General features: G+C 24.9%; 1 protein-coding gene across 2 annotated transcripts in view; it reads right to left on the minus strand.

The window, feature by feature from the left end:
- Positions 1–2,469: 2,469 nt before the first annotated feature.
- LOC117169134 overlaps positions 2,470–23,138 on the minus strand; it is a 35,980-nt gene continuing 15,311 nt past the window's right edge. The window contains exons 5-6 of one of the 2 annotated variants that reach the window (XM_033355325.1): positions 8,606–8,807; positions 2,470–2,689 (exon numbers count right to left, since the gene is read on the minus strand). In XM_033355325.1, the coding sequence (XP_033211216.1) occupies positions 2,603–2,689; positions 8,606–8,807 (289 nt within the window). In that variant the 3' untranslated portion in view covers positions 2,470–2,602. The remainder of the gene's footprint in view (positions 2,690–8,605; positions 8,808–23,138) is intronic. The other variant, XM_033355326.1, reaches the window with a different exon arrangement.

Here is a 23,138-nt window from a genome sequence, read left to right on the forward strand (position 1 = left end):
TAAATTAAAAGTTAAACGATATTTTACTACTAATTGTACAGAAATTGATTATAAACCTAACCTTATGCGACGAAGAAGCTTGCTGATTGAAAAACAAATTTTGCCAACAACATTTTTTAAATGCAAGGGAATTTCATTTTTCAGTCAAAATTGACTTTAAAAAAAATCTTGCAAAATTTAGAGAATTTGTAACTTTTTAATTTTAATTTATAATGTTTTCATTTCATTTATAAAAGATTCTAGGTTTAAAATAATACGAGTTTAAGATTCTGGTCTGTAATTATTAGTGGCTAGGGTAAAATATTCAAATTTTTTTTTAAATTTAAATATTACGTAGAAAATTAACTTATTGTTAAAAATTCATATTTAATGTTTAACAAGTGAACTATAAAATCTTTTTGGAATGAGAATTAATTTATGTTTTTATTCAGATTTTTATTTTAATCAAAAAATAAAAAATTTGGTTAAAAAGTAATCCTTGTTGGCTGAAAATTAAACTGTTCTGTTAAAAATTCAAGTATCTTTGTATAAAATTTACTTCTTATTCAAAACTTATTCTTTGATATTGAAAAGTCAAATTAAAATCTTTATTTGAATGAAAATTCAACTATTTCTTTAAAAATTTGTGTTTTCATTTAAAACTTCATCTGTTTTAGTAGAAAATGAATCTTCCTTAGATCAGCATGCAACTGTTTGGTTAAAAATTCAAAAAATTTGTTAAAAAGTCATTGTTCATGGTTAAAAATTTAACAATTTAGTTGAAAATTTGACTATATTGTTAAAAAATGATCATTTTTAGCCAAAAAATCAAATAGTTTATTAAAAATTCCAATATTTCATAGGAAATTTAATAGTTTAAAATTGATATTTTGAGGTTGAAAAGTGAACTAAAAGTTTTTTGATAATAAAATTTAACTGTGTTTTTTTAATTTACACATTCTTGTTATTTTAATGTTATAAAGTCCAGCTAAAATATTTTTTGTATAAAAACTCAAATTTGTTTTTCTTAATTTGTGTTTTCGATTAAAAAATCAATCTATTAAGTTGAAAATTTATCTATTTGGTTGCAATTTAAACTAATTTGTTTCAAATTGATCTTTTTACTTGAAAATTCAACTGTGTGCGTCAAAAATGAAGTAGGTTGTTGATTTCTTTTTACATTCTCAAAATTGATGGTATTAGATTTGTGTAAAATTTTTTCCCCCCTGTTTTGGTCAAATGTCCACGTTTTGAGAAACTTAGAATCCAAAAAACAGTTTTTTACGAATTTGTCCGTCTGTATGTATGTATGTATGTTTGTATGTATGTATGTATGTATGTATGTATGTATGTATTTATGTATGAATGTATGTATGTATGTTTAACATTTATTTTCTTCAGTCCAGCAATAAACTATAGTTATATAATTGTTCTTTCTGCCTAATTCACCTTTTTTGTTGAAAAATCATTTCGTTCATTGAATATTTGTTTAAAAATTCAAAATATTGGTTGAAAATTCATTTGTTTCATTGAAAAATAGTTTTTTTTATTAAAAATAAATTTTTTAACTGAAAATTGAACTATTTTATTATTTCGGAAAAAAGCATATTTTTTGTAGATATTTAATCTTTTTTTTTTAATTCATCTAATGTCAGAATTTTGACTCTTTCGTTAAAAATTCATCCTTTTTTATTATGAATTTTTCTTTTATTGTAGAAATTAATTCTTTTTCGTTAAAAAAATAGTTATAAATATTTTATCAGAAGAAAATGAAGTTTCAACAAAACAAAGACAAAAGACGAATTTTTGATAAAAAACTTGAATTGAAAACACCAAAAGTAATTTTTCTACCAACATAATTGAATTTTTATTCCGAAAAAGACGAGTATTAAATGAAACAAGTGAACTTTCAACTGAAAGATCAATTTCCTCGCAAAAAATAGTCACCACACAAAAAAATGTAAACGTCCGATTAAAACTTAATAAACAATTTTTAATTTTGAAATATTTAGGTTCAAAATTTAATTATTAAACAAAAATTTTTTTCTTAAAACTCTAAATATTTTGTTAAAAATCATCTTTTAGAGTAGTAAATTAATTTCTTCTTTAAAATAAATAAGTAAATTTGAAACTTTTTATTTTTGAAACTTCGAAAATTAAACTGTGTTAAAATTGTTGTTTTAAACTGTAATTGTAATATGTAAACTGTAATTTTGTATAGAAGTCATAACATTTTTGAAGATGATTCAAGTTATTGTCTGTTAAAAAGACTTTCAACGTTTATTTATTCCAAAAATTCACAAATTTTAGAACAATGAGACAATTAAAAAAATTATAAGATTTAGAATTTGAATCTTTAAAACTGCATCTTAAAACTAAGTTATCAAAAATGAAAAATTTCTGAAATTTTTTTAATTGTGTATATGAACTCGTAGATTATTGTAGTGCACTTAAAATTATAATAAACAACATATTTTTTAATGGAGGAAGACAATTTTATTTTTTAGCCTAAAAATAATAAATTGGAAAAATATACACCTATCCAAAATTATTTAGATAATTAGGTATCCATTAAAAAATTTTTTCCTTGTATGATTAACTTTTATATGCGTTGATCATTTTATTAGGCAATTTTCTTGGGATTTGTGTTAAAATCCGGAAGCTTACTTCCACTCATCCAAGTTGAGTCGTATAGTGGATACTGCCCAGACTGAAAGAAAAAAAAAGATGAGGTCCAAATTGTGTCAGGATAGAAGATTTATTTCCACATTTTCAATCCATCCAATTATGTACCAATCGCGTAAAACGCTGATCGTTTCTAATCGGGAAGGTAGCAACATGAAGTAAATCAACGGAACAACTCTCTTTAAAATTTAAAGTCTGTTAACGTGAAACTGACAGCCGGAAAATTAAACTCTTTCCATTTTGAAAACGAGATTTTTAAACTTCAGACTGAAATATTTACACAGAAAATGTTTAGAGACAAAGAATCTGTTAATAATAAATGTTTATATGATTATAACGGAAGAGAAAAATTTGATTAAAATAATAATTAAAAGACTTTTTTTAAATTCTGAACTTTAGACTTAAATCATCACAGAGAAAGTAGTTAGAAATTAAAATTCTGGAAATGATAAATTTTTAGGTGATTGCAAAAAAAATTGAAATGGTTTAAAAGCGATTTTAAGAAATGAAATGAATCGGCAGTCTGAAAATTAAAATCTTTCCATTTTATGAGCTAGATTTCTAAACTTTAGATTTAAAAATTCGAGCACAAAGTTCCACAAAATAATAAAAAATCTATCAATGATTGTAAAACAATTTTTATAAATAAAATTAATTGACATTCAGAAAATGTAGCTCTTCCCATTTTTAGAACTAGATTTCTGATATAAAAAATCTGTAAATTTTTAGATGATTATATAGACAAATAATTGTAAATTGAATAATTCAAGAACGATTTTAAGAAATTAAATAAATTTACAGTCCAAAAACCAAAATCTTCCGATTTTGAGATCTAGATTTTTCAGGCTTAGACATAATTTTGGGAAAAAAATTTCACTAGATCAAAAATCTATAAATGTGAAATGTCTAAATAATCATAGGGAAAAAAATTATCATTAAAATAATTCAAAAACGATAGTTAGAAATAAAATGAATTGGAAGACGCAAAAGTCACCTCCTCTCACTTTGAAAATGAGATTTTTGTAATTTATACTAAAATTTTGATACACAAAATTTCACTACAAAAAAAGTTTAGAAATGTTTGAATAATTATAAGATGAAACAATTTTGATTCAAATGGTTGAAACACGATTTTAGGAACTGAAATAAATTGGCAGCCAATCACAAAAAATTTCAAGCGATTAAAATTCTATAAGTGATGATTTAAAGGAAGCAAAAATTTTAATTGAAATTATTAAAAATAATTTAAGGAAATTATATCAAGTGAAAGTGTAAAATTAAACTCTTTTCATTCTGAGATCTAGATTTCTGAACTTAAGATTTTAAACCTAAGGCACAAAGTTTCTCAAAATAATTTAAAAAATCGATCAATGATTAAAAAACAATTTTTATTAATAAAATTAATTTAAAGTTAGAGAATTTAGCTATTTCTTTTTTGTAAAATAGATTTCTGAACTTCAGGCTGAAAACTCTAGACAGGATGTTTTACGAGATAAAAGATCTGTGAATGTTTAGATGATTATGAAGATAAAACATTGTAATTTAAATAATTTCTGGAAAGATTTTAAGAAATCACATAATTTCATAATCAAAAAATTCAAATCTTTCGATTTTGAGATCTAGAATTTTTAGACTTAGAGTAACTTTTTGGGGAAAATAATTGTAGTAGATCAAAACCCTATAAATGAGAAATCTCTATATGATCTTAGAGAAACAAATTATACTTGAAATGATTCAAAAACAATTGAAAAAATTGATAGCCGCAAGAATAAACCCTACTTATTTTTGAAACTTTATTTTTGAAATTTTTACTATAATTTTCACATAAAAATTTCACTACTAGAAAAATCTATACATCTTTAGATGATTTTAAGGTCAGAGAAAATTGTGATTCAAAAACGATTATAAGAACTGAAATGAATTGGCAATCGGAAAACTAATCTTTTCCCATTTTAAGAACTAGAATTTTGAATTTTTTACTGAAATCTTCACACGCAAAATTTCTCAATAAGAAAAATCTTGGCACAAGAAATTTCAAAAAAGTTTATAATTTTTAATTTTTAAGGTGATAAAAAGAAAACAAAATTTTTAATTTAAATGATTCAAAAATCATTTAGAAAAATTACATCCATTGAAAGCCAGCAAATTAAATTTTTTTCCATTTTAAAACTGGAATTTTTTATTTTATACTGAAATCTTTATGCACAAAATTTGACTATGAGCAAAATCTAGACATTTTTAGATCTCAATAAGGAAAAATGAAATAGTGTGAAAGATTATTTACAACTTATTTTAAAAAATAAAATAAATTGGAGTTGGAAAATCAATTTCTTCTCATTGCAAAAACTAGTTTTTTTTTGGTTTCACTATAGGAAAATATATAAATGTTCATATGATTATAAGAAAAAAGAAAATTGTGATTAAAATTCTTCAAAACTGATATTAAGAAGTGAAATGAATTGCCAGTCAGAAAATTGAAATCTTCATATTTTGAGAACTAGATTTCACAGGTTTAGACTGAATTATTTGCACAGAAAAATTAAAAAATCTATGAACGATCAACTTCTCTATCGTTGCACATAAAAATAAATTAAATAATTCAAAACAGATTTTAAAAAATGAAATTGATTAGCAGCCAAAAAATTAAACTCTTCCCATTGAAGGAATAAGATTTTTGAATAAAAATCTTTCTATTTTGAGAAGCATATTTCTTATTATAGACTGAATGTTTGGCACTTAAAATTTAAAAAGAAAGAAAATCTACGAATAATGAATGCTTGTATCTTATTTTTAAGGAGGAAAATTGTAATCAAAATGATTGTAAAAAGATTTGAACAAGTGAAATTAATATAAAGTCTGAAAATAAATCTCTTTTCCATTTAAGAACTAGATTTTTAAATTTTATACTGAAATCTTCACGCACAAAATTTCAACAGAAGAAAATATTATAAGTATTTATATGATCATAAGGAACAAGAAAATTGGAATAAAAATGAATAAAAATTGATATTAAAAAATTCAATAAATTCGAAGAGAGAAAATTAAAATCTACACGAATTGAAAAACAGATTTTTGAAATTTTGACTGAATTCTTGGAGCAGAAAATTTTAAGGGATAAAAAATCTGTGAATAATAAATTACTAACTTATTATAAAAAATATTGTGATTGAATGTGCAGAATTCCTAAAAATATTACCAAGGATATAACTAACAAATTTGGACAGGCAAATTAACTTCATTATTTGACGTTAAATATGATTTTTACGTTAATTTTAATCCTACTTAAATTTCTTAAATTTTAATTGTGAATGAAATGATTTAAAAACAATTTTCAGAAATGGAATGAATTGACAACTGGAAAATGAAAATATTTCAATTTTCAGAAGCAAATTTTTTACTTTCAGACTAATTTTTCTTACTGCAAATTTCAATGTTTTGAAAATTGATAAATAAAGAATATCTTTGTGATCATTTAGAAACAAATTATGATTTAAATCATTCGAAAATGATGATAAAAAATCAAATAAATTGGACGCCGGAAAAAAGCTCGTCTCATTTTGAAGAACTAAATTTTTGAAATTTATACTGAATTCTTCAGACAAAAATTGATTATAATAACTAATTTTAAGAAATGAAATTAATCCTCGACTGAAAAATTTGAATGATTATAAAACGATTTTAAGAAAAAAAATAAATTGGCAGCTGGAAAATTAAAATTCTTACATTTTGGAAAATAAATTTTAAAAATTTATGCCAAAACAATTTTTAAAAATGAAATGAATTGGCAGCCGGATAATTTAACTCTTCTTGTTTCAAAAACTAGATTTTTGAACTTTATAATAAACTATTTACACAGACAATTGAACGGGAAGAAATAATCAAAAATTTTCTAGGATTATTAAATAAAACTTATAATTAAAGTGATGCAAAACCGATTTTAAGAAATCAAATAAATTAGCATCCGAAAAATTAAGTTTTCTTATTTTAAAAACTAGATTTTTCAATTTTATACTTAAATCAACAAAAGCAAAATTTCGTTATGAAAAAAAATTATCACATGTTAAAATGATTGTGATCAAAAATAAAATTTAAATTACAATTAATCGTAACTTATTTTCAGAAATCAATTAACATCCGCTAAGTTAAACTCTTCTCATTTTAAGCGCGACGAGTAATGATAAAATTTTTCCTGAAATAAATATTTTTAAACACAATATTTCCCAAACAGAATTGAATATTTTTTAATAATTTTATTTTTTTCCCGACATAAAATATTTTCTTCATATAATTCTTTCTACAAAGAATTTAATATTGTTTATACTAAACGAAATATATTCTAAGCAACATATTTAAATCGGAAAGCTCGTTTTTTGACAAAATTAAAAAAAGAAGTACTTTCTTATAAACTTTTTCATAAATTAAGATTCAGTCACTTCTGGAAAATGTTCCAAGAATATTTTTCACACATAATTTTATATTTTATGCCACTCAATTCCTTTCCAGTCTGACAGGAAAATGCCCCCAAAAAATTCAATATAGTAGTCTGATGTAAATTTTATTCTAAAGATGGTATCCTTTAATTTTTTGACATTAATCATTTTTATTCGATAAACGGAAAGTATTTTCTAACTAATTTTTAGTGTTTTAAATAATTAGTATTTGTCGACACATTTTTTTCGCCTGTAAAACGCGAAAAGTGATTATTTTTCAAGATTGATCAAACATTCGATATATTTAAAGAGTTTACAATAAATCCTCTTCACCTAATTGCGTAATTATTTAAATAATTTGAATTTTTTCAAACAACTTTTCATCTTTCATTTGTAAAAACTTATTATTTCCCGGAAATAATTACAATACAAAATTAACGGATGTTGAAATTAATTAATTTTTTAACGATATTTGGCCATTATTTGAAAACTTCTCATTTGTTAAAGCACTTTTATCTTTGTAAATCTTTAACAGTCATTACTGTCTGGAATCATTAACGCATTTATTGAAGCCTAAGAGTCATATTTTATGTGAAAGATATTTTGAAATTATTGAAACAATTAATTATCATTCACTGTCGCCTGTTAATAAGTAAGGTGGAAAAAATTCTAGTTTCTTTCTGTTTCAGATTTTATACTAAAAAAAAAATAATAATTTTTTAACCATTTTTACAGTTGCGTTATTGATAGTAATTTTTTTAAATTGGTTTCATTGATGGAAAAAATACTGTTTAATAAGCAAAATATATAGTTAAATATATTGAAAAGAAGCAAGTGTTATTAATTTTTTACATCATCACAAATTGTTTGTAACAAAAAATTCGCCGACATTAGATTAAAAAAATAATAACTTTTTGCAATTCAGAGGATGAAAAAATTGTTGAAAGAATTTTTAAATATTTTAAACAAAGAAAAATTACCTTTATCAGTCGGTAATTGTATCATTCATCAAAGCAAAATAATAACCTTTTGCGATTCACATGATGCAAATTGTTTAAATAATTACCAGATTTGTTAAATGTGAATTACTATCCTTGAAATTCATCCACTGTATCATTAATCCCAAACATGAAAACTTTTTACAATTTACAGGTAACAGAAATTGTTTAAACAATTGAAAATTAGATAAAAGATACTTGAAAACATGTCACTCATCAAGGCCAAATAATACTTTTTTTAATACCATTTTTAGCATGAATTTGACATAATTCACTCTGGTGAGAAAGTTTTTAGAAATTTGTACAAAGAACTAAAACCATTTTTACAGGAATCTACAAATAAATACAATAAATTCCAAACGAAATTACAGGAAAAAATAACTTTTTTCTATCACCCTGACAAATTTTATACTTTTTCTTATTATGTAATAATAAAAAATTTTGTTTAGGTACAATATCTTGGCAGATTTTAGTACACAAAATTAAGGATTAGAAGACATTTTTTTTTATTACATTGGAAAATGCAGCCCAGGGATTCACATTGGTTCCTGATTGTGAAGCTGAATTGTAGACACTATTATCAACAAGTTTTCCAAAGTTTCTTAGGAAATTTGCAGAACTCATCTGTGCTTGATTATTTGGCATGTAATTTTTTAAATCCTTGGTTGCTGGTTTTGGATCTAATGCGAGTTCAAAACCATTCAGGGCAGAATTCCTGAAAAATCAGAATTTTTTTAAATCATAAATTACGATTCAAAGTGAATAATTTTCAATTTCGAAATTCTAAAAATTTAAATCTTGCGAATTTGAAAATGTTCAAACTCGGATTTGTCTAAGTTTAACTACGAAGTTGTTGTAAATTAATGAAAAAAAATCAAGAATCCAATGAAGAAATAAATCCAGAGAAGAAAAAACCGAAAAAACGCATTTTTCAAATTCCTTTCCTTTTTTTTTAAATCGTCTCTTTGAATTGGATTTTTTTAAATCCCAATCAAGAAGAATTTTTAAAAGTCTACCAATTCTTCGGTGCTGTTTAAAAAAAAAAATTCAATTGACAATACCAATAGCGAGAGAAAAAAAGAAAGTATTTTGAGGTTGTCTTTTTTCATTTAATATGTTACTAAATTGCCCAATTTTCAAATCTCATAAAAAATACATTTAATTGTACTTTTGTTTCGAAATTTTTCAAATTTAAAATTAATATTTCTATAGGATAAATTTAAAAGCTTTTAGATATATAAATGTCAAAAATTATCTTTTTTTAGAATTTGACCAAGAGCTTAAAAAAACAACAATTTTATTATTTGGATTTGAAACAGTTTCCATTTTAAAGATTTGTAATTTAAATGTTCTAAGTAATTAAAAATTTACGATCGTTTTACAAAAAGTTTTTATTATCAATGTAATCATAGAAAAATGATAACTTTTTTCTTCTTTAGAAAAAACTATACTTTTGAAAGCTTTGAGTTAAAAATCTTACTTGAATTTCAAAATATTTAAAATGTGTATTCTTTCAAAAATTGAAATTTTTTAATAAGAAAATTAAATTTGGAAACCATGAATTTAAAATTTTTAGAATACAATGAATGTCAAAAGTTTCTATTTCTAAGGCTTCCTGATAAAAAAGCATTACAGCAACAAATCTTCAACTCAGAAACTTTTTAACTTTATATGCCCACGAAGCTCAATAAGGATTTGAAACAGTGGTCACTTACGAAGTTTTGCAATTAAATTATTTTCAATTTTTTAATAAATGAGAATTATTTTTAGTGTTATAAAAATTTGTTCTCATGATCATAAAAAATTAAAAACAAATATTTTTTACATTTTGAAAATATGACTTTAAAAAGCTTCGAGTTTAATAGATTTCTCGAATTTTGAAAGTTTGATTATCCTACGTTGTTGAGCGTGGAGGTTTCTGATTAGAAATTCAATTTGAAAAGTTTGAATTCCTCAGAGATGAAAGTATTAATAAATCTTTAAAGTATTTATTTTTACTGTTTTTAGTTATTAAAAAAAATTAGGAAAACTTGAATTTAAAACCTTTTTGATTTAAGGAATGTTGAAGGTTTTACAACTAATAGCTTTTGGCAAATAACCTTTACTTCGAACATTTTAACTTGAACAATTTTTTGAATGAAAAAATAAAAATTTTGTACAATTATTACAGGTTTAAAAAGGGAAAAATAATTAATTTTGTTAACAATTGATAAATGCTTCAAATAAAGATCAGTCTTCCTAATAATGAATAATAGTCCGAATAAATCCAAAAAAGTAGCTTTTGAATTATTGTATGGGAATGAAAATAATTTTAAAAAATTTAACCAGTTAATAACTGATAAAAAACATTTTCAGCGTTTAATCCAAAAATCTAGATATACAGTTTTTTTGCTTTAAAAGCTTACAAAGAAAAATGGGGATTTGAACAAATTTCCATTTCAGAGCTTTTGTGATTCTTTTTTCTTCAATAAATAAAAATTAATTTCGGTTTATAAAAAGTTTTTGCTCATACACTCTCTAAATCTGAATTATTATAAATTCTACAATGCAATCAGTAGCTTTGTTAAATTAGTAATTTGCTGTTAAATTAGTAATTTTATCACTTTCTACAGATTGGAATGGTATGATTTTATTACTAAATAAATAATTATCCCATCATGTTCCAATTTATACAGCGCTGAAATTAAATGGCGGCCCACGCATAGCGCAGGCGCGAGCACGCTGTTGCTGCGCGGGTGATGCTGCGATGTTACATCCCTAAAACTTTGCGCTGCTTGTGAATAACTGGGCTCGGAATTGGATTGTAACTGCAATTAATTGCAGGTTGAATCATTTTTGATAAAATAAATATAATTATTAATGAAATCTGCTTTGCTTCTCTGAAATGTGTATGTTTTTTCCTGACAATAGTAATGAAGTGAATAGTCTAAAGGGAACCTGGAAGGTGCCGTTGAAAAAAGTTAGGTTAACGAAAATTTCTTTTCAGAAAAATTAAAGTCGTTCGAGGAATTCAGTTTCCAGCAATTAACAAAAGCTATTTGTATTCTTAATGCATTTCAAGACAATTCTCTTGATTGGTAAATCAGTTTTTAATTTCACTTAAAAATACTATTTCCAATAGTAATCAGCAATAAATTTGCCATTTCCTTTAGTAGTATCATTACCAATTCCTTCATTACACTGAAAAAAATTATGCATTGAATCAAGTAGGCCAATTTACTTGGCTGAAGTTACTTGAAAGAAAGAAGTAAGTGTTTTCTTTTTACAAGGGACCGATTTTCTTGAAACAAGAAAATAATAGAATCAAGACAACTATTTGATTTAAGAATATATTTACTCTAAGCAAAAAACTATTCAGTTAATTTGTTTCATAATACTTATGTGCGTGAAGTTTAATAAAATATTGAATTAAGAATATTACATTCTCATGATAAGTAACTAAAACTCTAACAAAATTCTTGATCCAAGTAAATTCAAATACTTATTTTGACTACTGTTTTAATTAAAACAATTTTCATGTTCTTGAGACGAGAAAATAAATGTAATCAACGAAGAAATAATTTGAAGTTGGTTCTCTTCGCCGCTAACAATTATTTTGAAAATCAACAATATTTATAAAATTCAAAACATTGGTGCACATAATCAGTTTTATTTATCCAAATGTAGATAGGAATTTGCAACTTTGATAAACTACAATCTTTACGCTGACACACAAATCAAATCACTCATAAGACTATTTAAAAAGTTATAAGTTTATTGCGCCGGTAAGTTGTTCTGGGTAAGAATTAAAAATTTTCAAATAGATTTAAAAAAAGTGTTATTAATTTTGAAATATTTAGGCAAGACTCAAGAGTAATTCCATTCCTAAAATTATTAAAAGATTATAAATGTACTGCGCCTATCATTTTTATCGTTGATTATTTGTATGTATTAATCGACTTAAAATTAAATCATTTAGAATTTTTTTAACCGTGAAACATTTTTGTAAATAATAAAAAATAAATATATGACAGCATAAAAAAATGTTATAAGCTTTAAAAAATGCTTAAAAATAAAATTATTAAATTTTCTTTATAATTTAAAAAAATGTTATGCGTTTATAAAGCAAAATATTTAAGGAAAAAGAATTCAATAACGTTTTTAAAACGTTTATTAAGAATGCATTGCATTTGATGAAAGAATAATTAAAAAATTGACAATTAGAATTTTTCAAATAAAAGAATTTAGAATGCAAGGAGAAGGCAAATAAATATTTTCCATACGACCACCGTAAGACTCTATCACTTTTAATCTGAAAGTTCTTGCACCAAACGTTTCTTTACAGAATTCTTTTTTCTTCTGATTTCGAAGTATTTTATACTTGAAATAAAAATAAAATATGGAGCACTTTTTTAAATGGATAATATTTAAACTAGCATTTAATTCTTTTTTACATATTTTACATTATTGTTGTTTGGAATTGTTATTTAAAATGAAAAACTGAATTAAAAAGTACTATAAAAGAATTACATAAATTGAAACATGTGCATTTTACAGAGGTTTTTAAAAACCAGAAAAAATTTGTCACTGAGGTTATTAAAGCGTTCTTCAACTCAAAAGCTATTAATTTTTTATAAGCTTTAGATCGTTTTTAAGCAGATTACATATTTAAAGAAAAAAGTATTGAGCCCTTTGTAAAATAAGTGAAGCTGAATTATTTTTTGCATATTTTAAATTGTTATTCTAGGAAAGCAATTCCATATTCAAATCTTAGTGGTTTATGTAAATTTTCGTGTAGCAGAACATTATTTTTTATCATTGCTGTTATTAAAGAATTTTTCTACATGCAACTTTTCCTTACTATTCATTACCGTTAAGTCGTTTTTAAGCGTTTTAAATATTTAGAAAGAAGAAGTGTTAAGTCTCTTGTCAAATAAGTGAAACTTACTTCGCTTGTTCACATATTTTATATTATTGTTTAAAAAATTTTATTTTTCATTAAAAATTGAGTAAGAGAGTATTATGTACAATAAAAGAGTTAGATAAATTGAAAACTGCGCGTTTTATGGAGAATTTTTGTTTATTGTTAATTACTTTTGGATATATTATAACATTTTGAAATATACTAAGAAAACAAAAGTATAGAGCCTTTTTTGAAATAAGTAAAATTCAATTCTAAAATATTTATAAATAAAAAGGTTATATTAAAGTCTCTCAAAAATTTCCCAGTATCATCAGAAAGATGTTTTCTTAAAAGAAACATTAAGTTCCACAACGTTTAGTTTCAAGATGGTTGAGACTCAGAATACGACTTCGTACGACGCTGCCTTGAAATTCTTACTCGAGATTTTGTCACCGAGATCCAAGTGCTTCGATAGCGAAGTCGCTAGAGCGCGCGGTTGGGACACTATAGGTAGTTTTAGGTAGGGTTCGAATCCTCGTGGAATGCGATTTTTAAAAGTGATTAAGCGTGCGATTATATTTTTAAGTAACAGTGTGCGAGAATTACGTGTTTTAATAATTTAAAAAATAAAGATTATATATCAAAAATTTTGAAAATAATTTTTTTTTCATTAAGAAATAGTGTTCAGTTGAGGTTCATTCTATCGATTCGATCCTTCATATTCTTGTATTAAGAAAATATATCCTTGAAGTGTATCAGAAATGATTTTTTGGAAGTGAACTATGTTCTGCATTTGAATACATCTCTATACGAAGTAACACAGTAAAATTTTAGGATAATAAAATGCGATATTCTATCTAAGAATACATTTTCTCAGATTAAGAAAATGTACGCTATCTCCAAGCATACGGTAGCAAGTATTTATTTATTTGGAACAAATTCATATTCTATCTTCCCCATTCCTACCTGCGATTGACTTGAATAAGTAACATTTACTTGATTGAAGAACAATTTTTTCAGTGTAGATATGGTTATTAATTCATTTAGTCAGTTATTCTTACTCATTGAATTACCCGTGTAGAAATTCAAATGGGGAACTAGTCTGGTTCCTGACCATTCGACCCCACTTAAAGTCGGCGGATAGTCGAGTCATCTGACTAGCCCCTGACCAGTAGTGTCACGGTAGATTAGTCGGAGGCTAGTCAGGTGACCCGACTTATCCTAGTTGGGGCCTGATCGGGTACTATTAGGAATCATATGATAATACATCCGCGTGGAATATTAACCAAACTCCCCAAAATTTGTGGAAAATTCCCTAAAGGTTTTCAAAATACTTGTTATTTACGAAAATCTCTATAAATTTTTTAAAAATATTTAAAAGTGCTCAAAATTACCCAAGATTTAATAGGGAACAACCCTACGCTTAAAAATGCATAAATTTATGTGATTAAAATTCCCCAAAATTTGTGGAATATTAATTTAAAAAAAAAACTTCAGCTGGAACGCAGCAATGAAAGAGCTTCACTCTGAAGGAACCACCATGTTGGTCACGGTAGTCTCTGCTCCAGGTAATTATGCTTCGTTACGTGTGGACTGCTGTGTTAAATACTCGACGCGTTATTCCTGTTGCGCGAGATGCGGCACGTCGCGCTCTTGCGGATTTTCTCTAAAGCTACCAGTCCAGAACCGCAAGACTCAAATAAAGGTGGTAGCGAAATCTGAACTGTACGGTGCTCAATAGTTTACTACTAGTATACTGATCTTCATTGATTAATAAAAACTTTTTCTCTTTTCAATTTCAATTGTAAATTTTCTAAAAAATAATACAAAAAAATAAGATTACGTCTTTTGGAAAATTTTGATCGTTGTTTTTATAAAAAGTTGATTTTCATACAAAATCATTAACATAATAATTATTTATTAAGTATATTGGAGATGAATTTAACATTAATCAATCTTTTCTCCAAAAAACGGTGTAAAATTATTGTTAAATATATTCCTAGTATTTTAGAATAAAAAAATCATTACGCTTTTTTAGATATTACCTCATTTGATAAAGCCTCGTCGAAAATTCAAACATCAGAATAACCCGACCAGAGCCCTACTATCTCCCGACCAGAGCCTGAAGATTACCCGCACGGAAATTAGTGAACAAAAAGGCCCGACTAGCCCTTGACCAACCACCGACCAGGCCCGGACTGAAATTTTGACAACAAAAAGCCCAAATAGTCAAAATTAATAACCCGACTAGCCCCCGATTAGTGCCCGACTTGTAATAGGGCCAAATAGGGTTATTTCCACACGGGTAGTAGGAAACTATATCAATTAGCAGTTTTCTACTAATTTATATTTGGGGAGCACAAAAATATATATGAAAAAGATGAAAAAAGTTTTTACGAGATATTGGCGAAGTGCGAATTTGATATGGACATGTTTCTAATTGAGTCATGCACCTATTTTTCTGATAGTGCTTGGTCACACGCGACTTTTATTGATAGCCGTGCGTGACACACATAAGAAAAGTTCGATACGAGAAATAAAAAGTGTCAGAATCGTGACGTGTTTGTCGAATCGTATGGAACGTTACTTCTTTTGTATTGCAATTCTCGTCACGAATGTTGCCAATATTACCATGCCTAACTTGACTTTATCGTTTTCTATTTCAATGGTACATTCGATTTCGTATAATAAACTTGTTTCCAGAATTCACTAAAAAAGTTTCTTATACATTTTATTCATAAATTGATATATAATACGACAATTTTATATGTAATTTTTTTTTCGCGTGTTTCAAGCTGCATCGATATACCTATTCAACTTTTTATGACCAACCAGTACCGATTTATAAATTCTGAAAAAATGATTTATTCTTTTTATATGAAAAAAACTTTTTTGTAATTTAGATTTCAATAAGAATATGCATTGCTTGCCCAAATTAAAAACACTTTAGCACCTTCAATGAGCTACGAATATTGTTCTTGAATTTTTCAAAACAATTATTTTTCTTTTTTATAAGGGGATTTTTTATTGGTAATATGAGAATATTAAATTTGACGTAAATGTTCGTGTCTTAGATTCGCGTGGGTGGATCTATTCACGAACTTTCAAAGAACAATCTTGATTTGTCAACAGCGACTTAGAAAATTTCAAAAAAGTAACTTTCTTTCTACGAAGAAAGCTTTGGTTTTAATTTGGAATATAAAATTACCGCAAGTCAAAAAGTTGTGTCTCGTAACAGAAAATAACGATTTACATTTTTGTAGTCTTTCTAATTATTTAAAATTTAAATTTTTAGTAAAATGAAAACATAAATGAATCGCATAATTTGCAATTCTAACCTCAAATTTTTCCAACTGCTTCTTGGCTGAGTAATTTGATAGTAACTCATAAATTTAATTTATCAATCAAAATTCGTATGCATATATTGTGAATTTAATATAAAATATGATAAATATTATTGACAACAATATTATCAATTTACTTTTTTAAATAAATTTAATTACTTAACTTTTCGGTTCTTCTGTTATGACTGCGGTTGCACATTATTCAGTTTAGGTTGAGGTTTGAAGAGTTTGATGGAACATTCGTTGTTTTTTTTAAATTAATTTAACTAAATTCAATTCATGAGTAAAATATTTTCTGGCTGAAATATCAACTATTATATTTTTTAATTAGAGTTCACCTTTTTTGGTTAACCTAATACTTGAATTTTCTAACAAATTGTGGAATTTTAAAATAAAAAAGAGTAATTTTCTACAACTAAGATGAATTCATATAAAAAAATATTATAGTTGATATTTTGACTAAAAACGATATTAATATTATTAATATCTATAATATCCACTATTAACCTATAATACTATATTTTAATACATACTCATTAATTTTATGTAAAAATTAAATTTATGATTTACTATTATATTACTTGCCTGAACAATTGTTCAAATTTGAGGTCAGAATTGCTGGTTTCAATAAACTATAAAAAATCTATAACTGATAAATCTTAATATGTTTATGAAAGAAAAATAGTAAATAACCTGAATCAACAACAATTTAAATTAATTAAATACATTGGCATCCAGAAAATTAAAATTCTCACATTTTGAGATTTATATTTTAGAGATTTAGACCAATTTCTTATTAAAGAAAATTACAATAGATGAAAAATCGATCAATAATAAATATCTATATAATTATAATGAAAAATTGTAAATAAATAGATTCAGAAACAAATTTGAGAAATGAAATAATTTAGCATCATTCAATTTGTATTTACGATCATCACATAAAAAAGTGGAATTTATTCCCAATTTAATATAATTTCATTAGAACGTAATAAAAATTAAATAATTAACTTATTAAATTAAACCTGAGTAGTAAAATTCTATTTTAATTTCAGAAAATTTTCAAATTGTTATCAATTGTGATTTTATAAAATTCTATTAGAACTTACTATAAGTAATTTAAACATATTTCAATTTTTCTAAAATTTAATTCGATTTCATTAGCGTCATATTTGAAACTTACTAGAATCCAACTGAAATTTATGAAATTCTATCTAAATAGTAGAATTAATTCTGAACTTCCTAGAATGTAATTATTATATAATAGAATTTGACTTTAATACTAAAATATATTTAAAATTTAGTTTTCTTATTTCGTAGTATTGCATTATAACGTATTGAAATTGATATTAAATTTACTGTGACTCCACCTTAATTGCTAAAATTCATCTTTAATTTGTTTAATTTGAATTTGAATTCACTATTATCTCGATGAAAACTTTATAGAATTCATGTTTAACTTATGAAATTAAACCTGGATAGTAGAAATTATTCAGAACTTCCTAGAATTCCATTTTTATTTGATAGAATTCAACTTGAATCCAAAAATTTATTCAAAATTTCATGTTCTTATTTTATAGTATTGCATTATAACTGATTGTAATTGAAATTAAATTTGCTGTGCCTCCACTCTAATTGCTGTAAATTAATTTTAAATTTGTGAAATTTAAATTGGAATTCTGTATCATTTCAAGGAAAGCTTAATAGAATTGAACTTAAACTTATTAAATTAAACCTGATACTGTCCTTTAAAATTAAGAAATTTCAAAACAAATATCTTCATTATCAAGTTCCCGAAGTAATAATTTCAGACTTTTGCAGTTTTAAGTTTAAATAATAAACATTTCAGGAAAATTTGACGATCAATAAATATTAAAAAATTTCATATTTTTAGAATTGATAGACAGTTTGCAAACTACAAATTTCAGATTTTAATATTTTAAATAGTTTGGTTTCACTTTTAAACGTACGAAATTTCCTGGGTTTCAAGATTTTCCGAAATGTTTGAATATTAAATTGAAACATTTGATAGTTTCACATTTTAGTTTAAGAAGATTGGTATTGAATGATCTTTTAATGAATAAATAAATAATATAAAAATAATAATAAAATTTTGTCTTGCCAAAATTATTGTCTGATAATAAAATTTTAATGACAATAAAATAAAATGAATAATAAAAATAATAATCTTAAAATAAATAAAAAATATATATTAAAAGCAATGAAGAATTATTAGGATAATTTCTGAAATTGAAGTGTTCAAAATTAAAATTGTTTAGAAATTGTCGTTAAAATTTATTTTTTTTTAATTTGAAATTATTTTCAATTATTTTTAAATTACTGAAAGTTTCAAAATCAACAAAAAAAATCGCTAGTTGAGAGACTTCTAATTAGAAATTAGAAAGTTAAGATTTTTTTCTGCGTGACCCTTTTATTCTATTCGATGTATTATTCGTATTCCAAAGTTTGATTTATAACGATTTCAATTCAAAATTTTTAAATTATTGAAATTTGTTATTATTTGAAATTGATTTCTAATCTAAAAAATGGCAGTAGTACAGAAAAACTTTTAGGGAATATTTTCCGAGGATATTAAAATTTAAATTGGAGTGCAGTCTTTCAAGGGACACATTTCGAACAAAATGTCCTTGCATTATGTCACTATTACTCACAATACAAAAGAAAAATGTGACAATAATTTTCCTACGCTCCTGGATTACTTCAGACTCATGTATCTCTCTCGATGCACAATACAGCGGTCGTTATCGCTGGCGGCGTGTCAGTATTGTAACAATACGAATAGTTGGCCTGGATTTAGGGGTGTTTATCGCTCGAGGGTAGGTAACTTTATTGCCAGAATTTTGTTCACCACGATGACTGCGAGTGGTTCAGACGATTGGTCTATTTGATTCAGTTCTGATCTTGTTTTAGATCACAAATTTTTATTACGAGTTGAATAAAATAAACCTTTTTTGATTTTTATTCTTTTTAGGTTTTAGCTTTCTTTACCTCATGCCCTAGCCAAATTTACTCCCTATTATGGTTGACTTTACTCCCAAGGGGAATACAGTAGAACCTGTCGCATCGGGACTCGTCGCATCGAAATCCTCGGAGGGATGTAGTCCCCACTCCTAAACTTCACCACTGACCGTGATAGGTAGGCACATGCGCATTAAAACGCAGCAGACTTAGAGTTCTTAAATTCCTGAGAATTTAAGTTCAGCTTATATAACCGAAAATATGACAGAATTTAGGAGAATTTAAAGTAATTTTAGGGAATTTAAGAATGTAGGATTTTTAACAATATTTTTATTGTTCAGGTTATGTCAGCGGTTAAATATAAATGCTTTTCTAGCTCAGACATATTCAGGAATTACAATTATTCCTATACAAATTTAAAAGTTTCAAATGTAATTATTTATTCAAAACAAAACAAAAAGTTTTTTCTACTTTAAAAGATAACAGATTAACAAAATAATTGAATTTTTAACTTAATAGTTGCATTTTCAACCGAAAAAGACAAATTGCCAACGAAAAAGTGTCATATAGTTTATAATTAATTAAAAAAAGAATGAAATTTATACAACAAAAGAAAAGAATTTTAAAATCAGAAAGACAAAATTTCCAACAAATAATGATTTTTCACTCGAAAAATAAATAAAAGTTTGCCTAAATTATTGAACCTTCAAACCAGAAGACAAATTTTCTTTCCAAAAATTCTCTTTTCAAACAAAAAATACGACTGTTCAACAAAAAATTAATTTTCCACGAAACTGGTGCATTTTTACGAAAAAAAAGGAAATTTCAAACTATAAAATAATTTTTTTACGAAAAAACGCGAATTTTTAACTAAACAATATCAATCTTGAAAAATTAATTCTAAAACAAAAAAAAAGAAGTATTTTCCACTAAATAGTTAAATTTTCAACCAGACATAAGCCTTCAGTAAAAAAAAATTTCACAATGTAGTATAAATTTGACCCAAGTAGTTGAATTTTCAATTAAAAAAGATTAGTTTATAAAACGATAATTAAACTTTTAATCAACGAGATAACTTTCCAACTTAAAATAGAAATCTTTAACAAAAAAAAAATTATTTCTTAAAAAAGCCAGTCGAGTTTTCACGATCAAACTATAAATTTTTTAACAAGAAATAATTTTCTACGAAAAAAATTAAAAATTTTCGATCAAAAAGATTGTTTAAAAAAAAAAAGGATGACTTTTTAACAAAATTTTTCAATTCTCTAGCAAATAGTTGCATTTTTATCCAAAAATCTTAAATTTTTCTCAAAACAAAAGAATTTCTTATGAACTAAAAATGTAACTATTGTTCCAGTTGAATATTCCATAATTTCAGGTAAAAATTCATCTCTTTGATTGAATAAGTATTTTTTTACTTAAAATTTTTCTATTCAATTTTTGTTTATAAAATGAATATCTTTTTTTATTTAAAAATTCGTTTTTTTTTTGAAAACTGATTTTTTAACTTAAACCGTAATTATTTCACTTTTTGATGCCATTTTTTCTTTTTGTAGTAGAAATTAATTTTTGTTGTTGAAAATTCAACTATCTCAGTTAAAGATTCATTGTTTTAGTTGAAAACTTATCTTTTTGCATAAAATTCAACCACTCTTCCAGTTGAAGATTTATAATTTATGTTGAAAATTCATCATCTGGGATAAAAAATGTGCATTTCAAATGTATCTTTTTGTTTGAAAATTAATCTATTTTTTTTTAAATTCATCTCTAGCAAATAGTTGAATTTTTATAAAAAAATATGAAATTTATCGTGAAGCAAAAGAATTATTTTTACAAAAAAAGCTGAGTTTTTATCCAAAAAATAATCCAGTTGACTCAGTAAGATCAAAAATTGAATTTTCGTAACAAAAAAAGAAACGTTTCTACGCAAAAAATTGAATTTTTAATCCAAAAAGACGAATTTTTTCAACCAAAAAGGATGAATTTTTAACAATATAGTTTAGTTCTCTATCAACGAGTTGCATTCTTATTCTAAAAAGATCAATTTTGTACTAAAACAGGTGAATTTGTCAAAACAAGATTTTTTTGTAAGTGAAACTTTGATTCAGAAAATATTTCAGTTTACTTTTCAACACCAAAATATAAATTTTAAGCAAAAATTAATTTTCTACGAAATTATAGTTCAGTATAGTTCATTAGTTCATCAGTATAGTTCATTATAGTTCATAGTATTTTCGAAAAAATAGTTCAGTTTTCAAAAAAATAGTCAATCTCAATAGAAAAGGTGGAACTTTTCGGAAAATCTATCTTTTTTCATCAAATTTTAATAACATAAAAATTACAATTACAATTGAAATTAGCAATTGATTACTTGAATCAGACATAATACTCTTTAATTATTTATTTAATTTTTAGTTTATTAATAAATTTTTCATTAATTATAATGTCAAATACAATTTTTAGTTTAAGTTTTTTAAAAATACGTTTCCATTAGGCCCTGTTATCGAAAAATTATCTCATTACAATAATTTGAAGATTTTATCACTTTAGGTAAAAAAAACAACTTTTCAAAGCAAAAAAGGTCAATTTTTGTACAATTTTTTGTAAGATAATAAAACAAAAATAAAATACAATACTTTGAAACAATAAACAGAAAAGTAGAAAAAGCACTAAATTTGTTTATTTTATAGATAAAATTACTAATTTCGCTTAATTCTTTTGGTAATTTTTTGTACATGTTATCGCTTTCATGTAGCAATTTTCAAAGCTTTTCGTACTTATTTTCGAAATACTTACCACCACGTATGGAACAAAAATTGAAATTTTTTAAAATAATTTTGTGAGACTCTTAAAAAACCAAAACTACTCAATAAAAATGAGATTAAACGTTTTTTGTGAATTTTTCAAATTCCGAATGTGTGAAAATACCGAAAAATTAATGACCGAAACAGATATTTTCCGCAAAATAAAAATTATCAAGAAAAGATAAGACTACGGAAGATGCTAAATTTTAACAATTTTAAACTAGAATTTTCCAATTGCCGAAATTATAAAATTTTCACGAATATTACAGTTCTGAAAATCATTTTTCGAAAAATTTTGGTTTCGGTCATTATTTTCTTTGTATTTTTCCATATTCTGGACTTTGGAAATTTTTAAAAATTATTTCATCCGAGGCTTTGAAACTTATAACTTTTTGAACACGAAATGTTGACAATTATTTCAAATTCAAGTTTTCCAAAGAGTAAAATTCCAATAATTTGACAAAAGTACAAACAAAAGTTAATTAATAATCTTAATTCAAAGCCTAATGAAGACACTTTTTCCTTTTCCATATCTGCGGTCTGTAATTTCCGCGACAAGATTAACCACTTAATTATGAATCCTGCAATTTCACATCGACCTCTGTTTTGCTGGTGAATCCTGCCCCAAATGCGACACCCGAATGTGAAATCCGGAAATTAATTTCAACTTGTGCAATAACCATGTTTTTCGAATACATGCGTTATTCAATGCAATAACGAAACTAAACCCACATAGTCATTTTACTTGAATCAGCAAACTTGTTTGGCCAATTTAAACCAAAAATTGTATTTTAAGCTTAAATTTATTCTACTGTGTATTATAAATTACAATAAAATTATATTTAACTAGCAATTATACGAGCGCGACAGCGTTTGCGAAAACTGGATTGCTAATTAATAATATACATACGACTGCGAAACAAGATTAATATTATTTCAATTGTAAATATAAAATAAATTTTAATTTTTTTCCATTTCATTTTTTTTTTATTTATTTGATTTTTATAGTTTCAATTTAAAAGTATTCAATTTTTAAA

Source organism: Belonocnema kinseyi, chromosome 3 (assembly GCF_010883055.1).
Source record: "Belonocnema kinseyi isolate 2016_QV_RU_SX_M_011 chromosome 3, B_treatae_v1, whole genome shotgun sequence".
In the NCBI taxonomy this organism is placed as follows: domain Eukaryota; kingdom Metazoa; phylum Arthropoda; class Insecta; order Hymenoptera; family Cynipidae; genus Belonocnema; species Belonocnema kinseyi.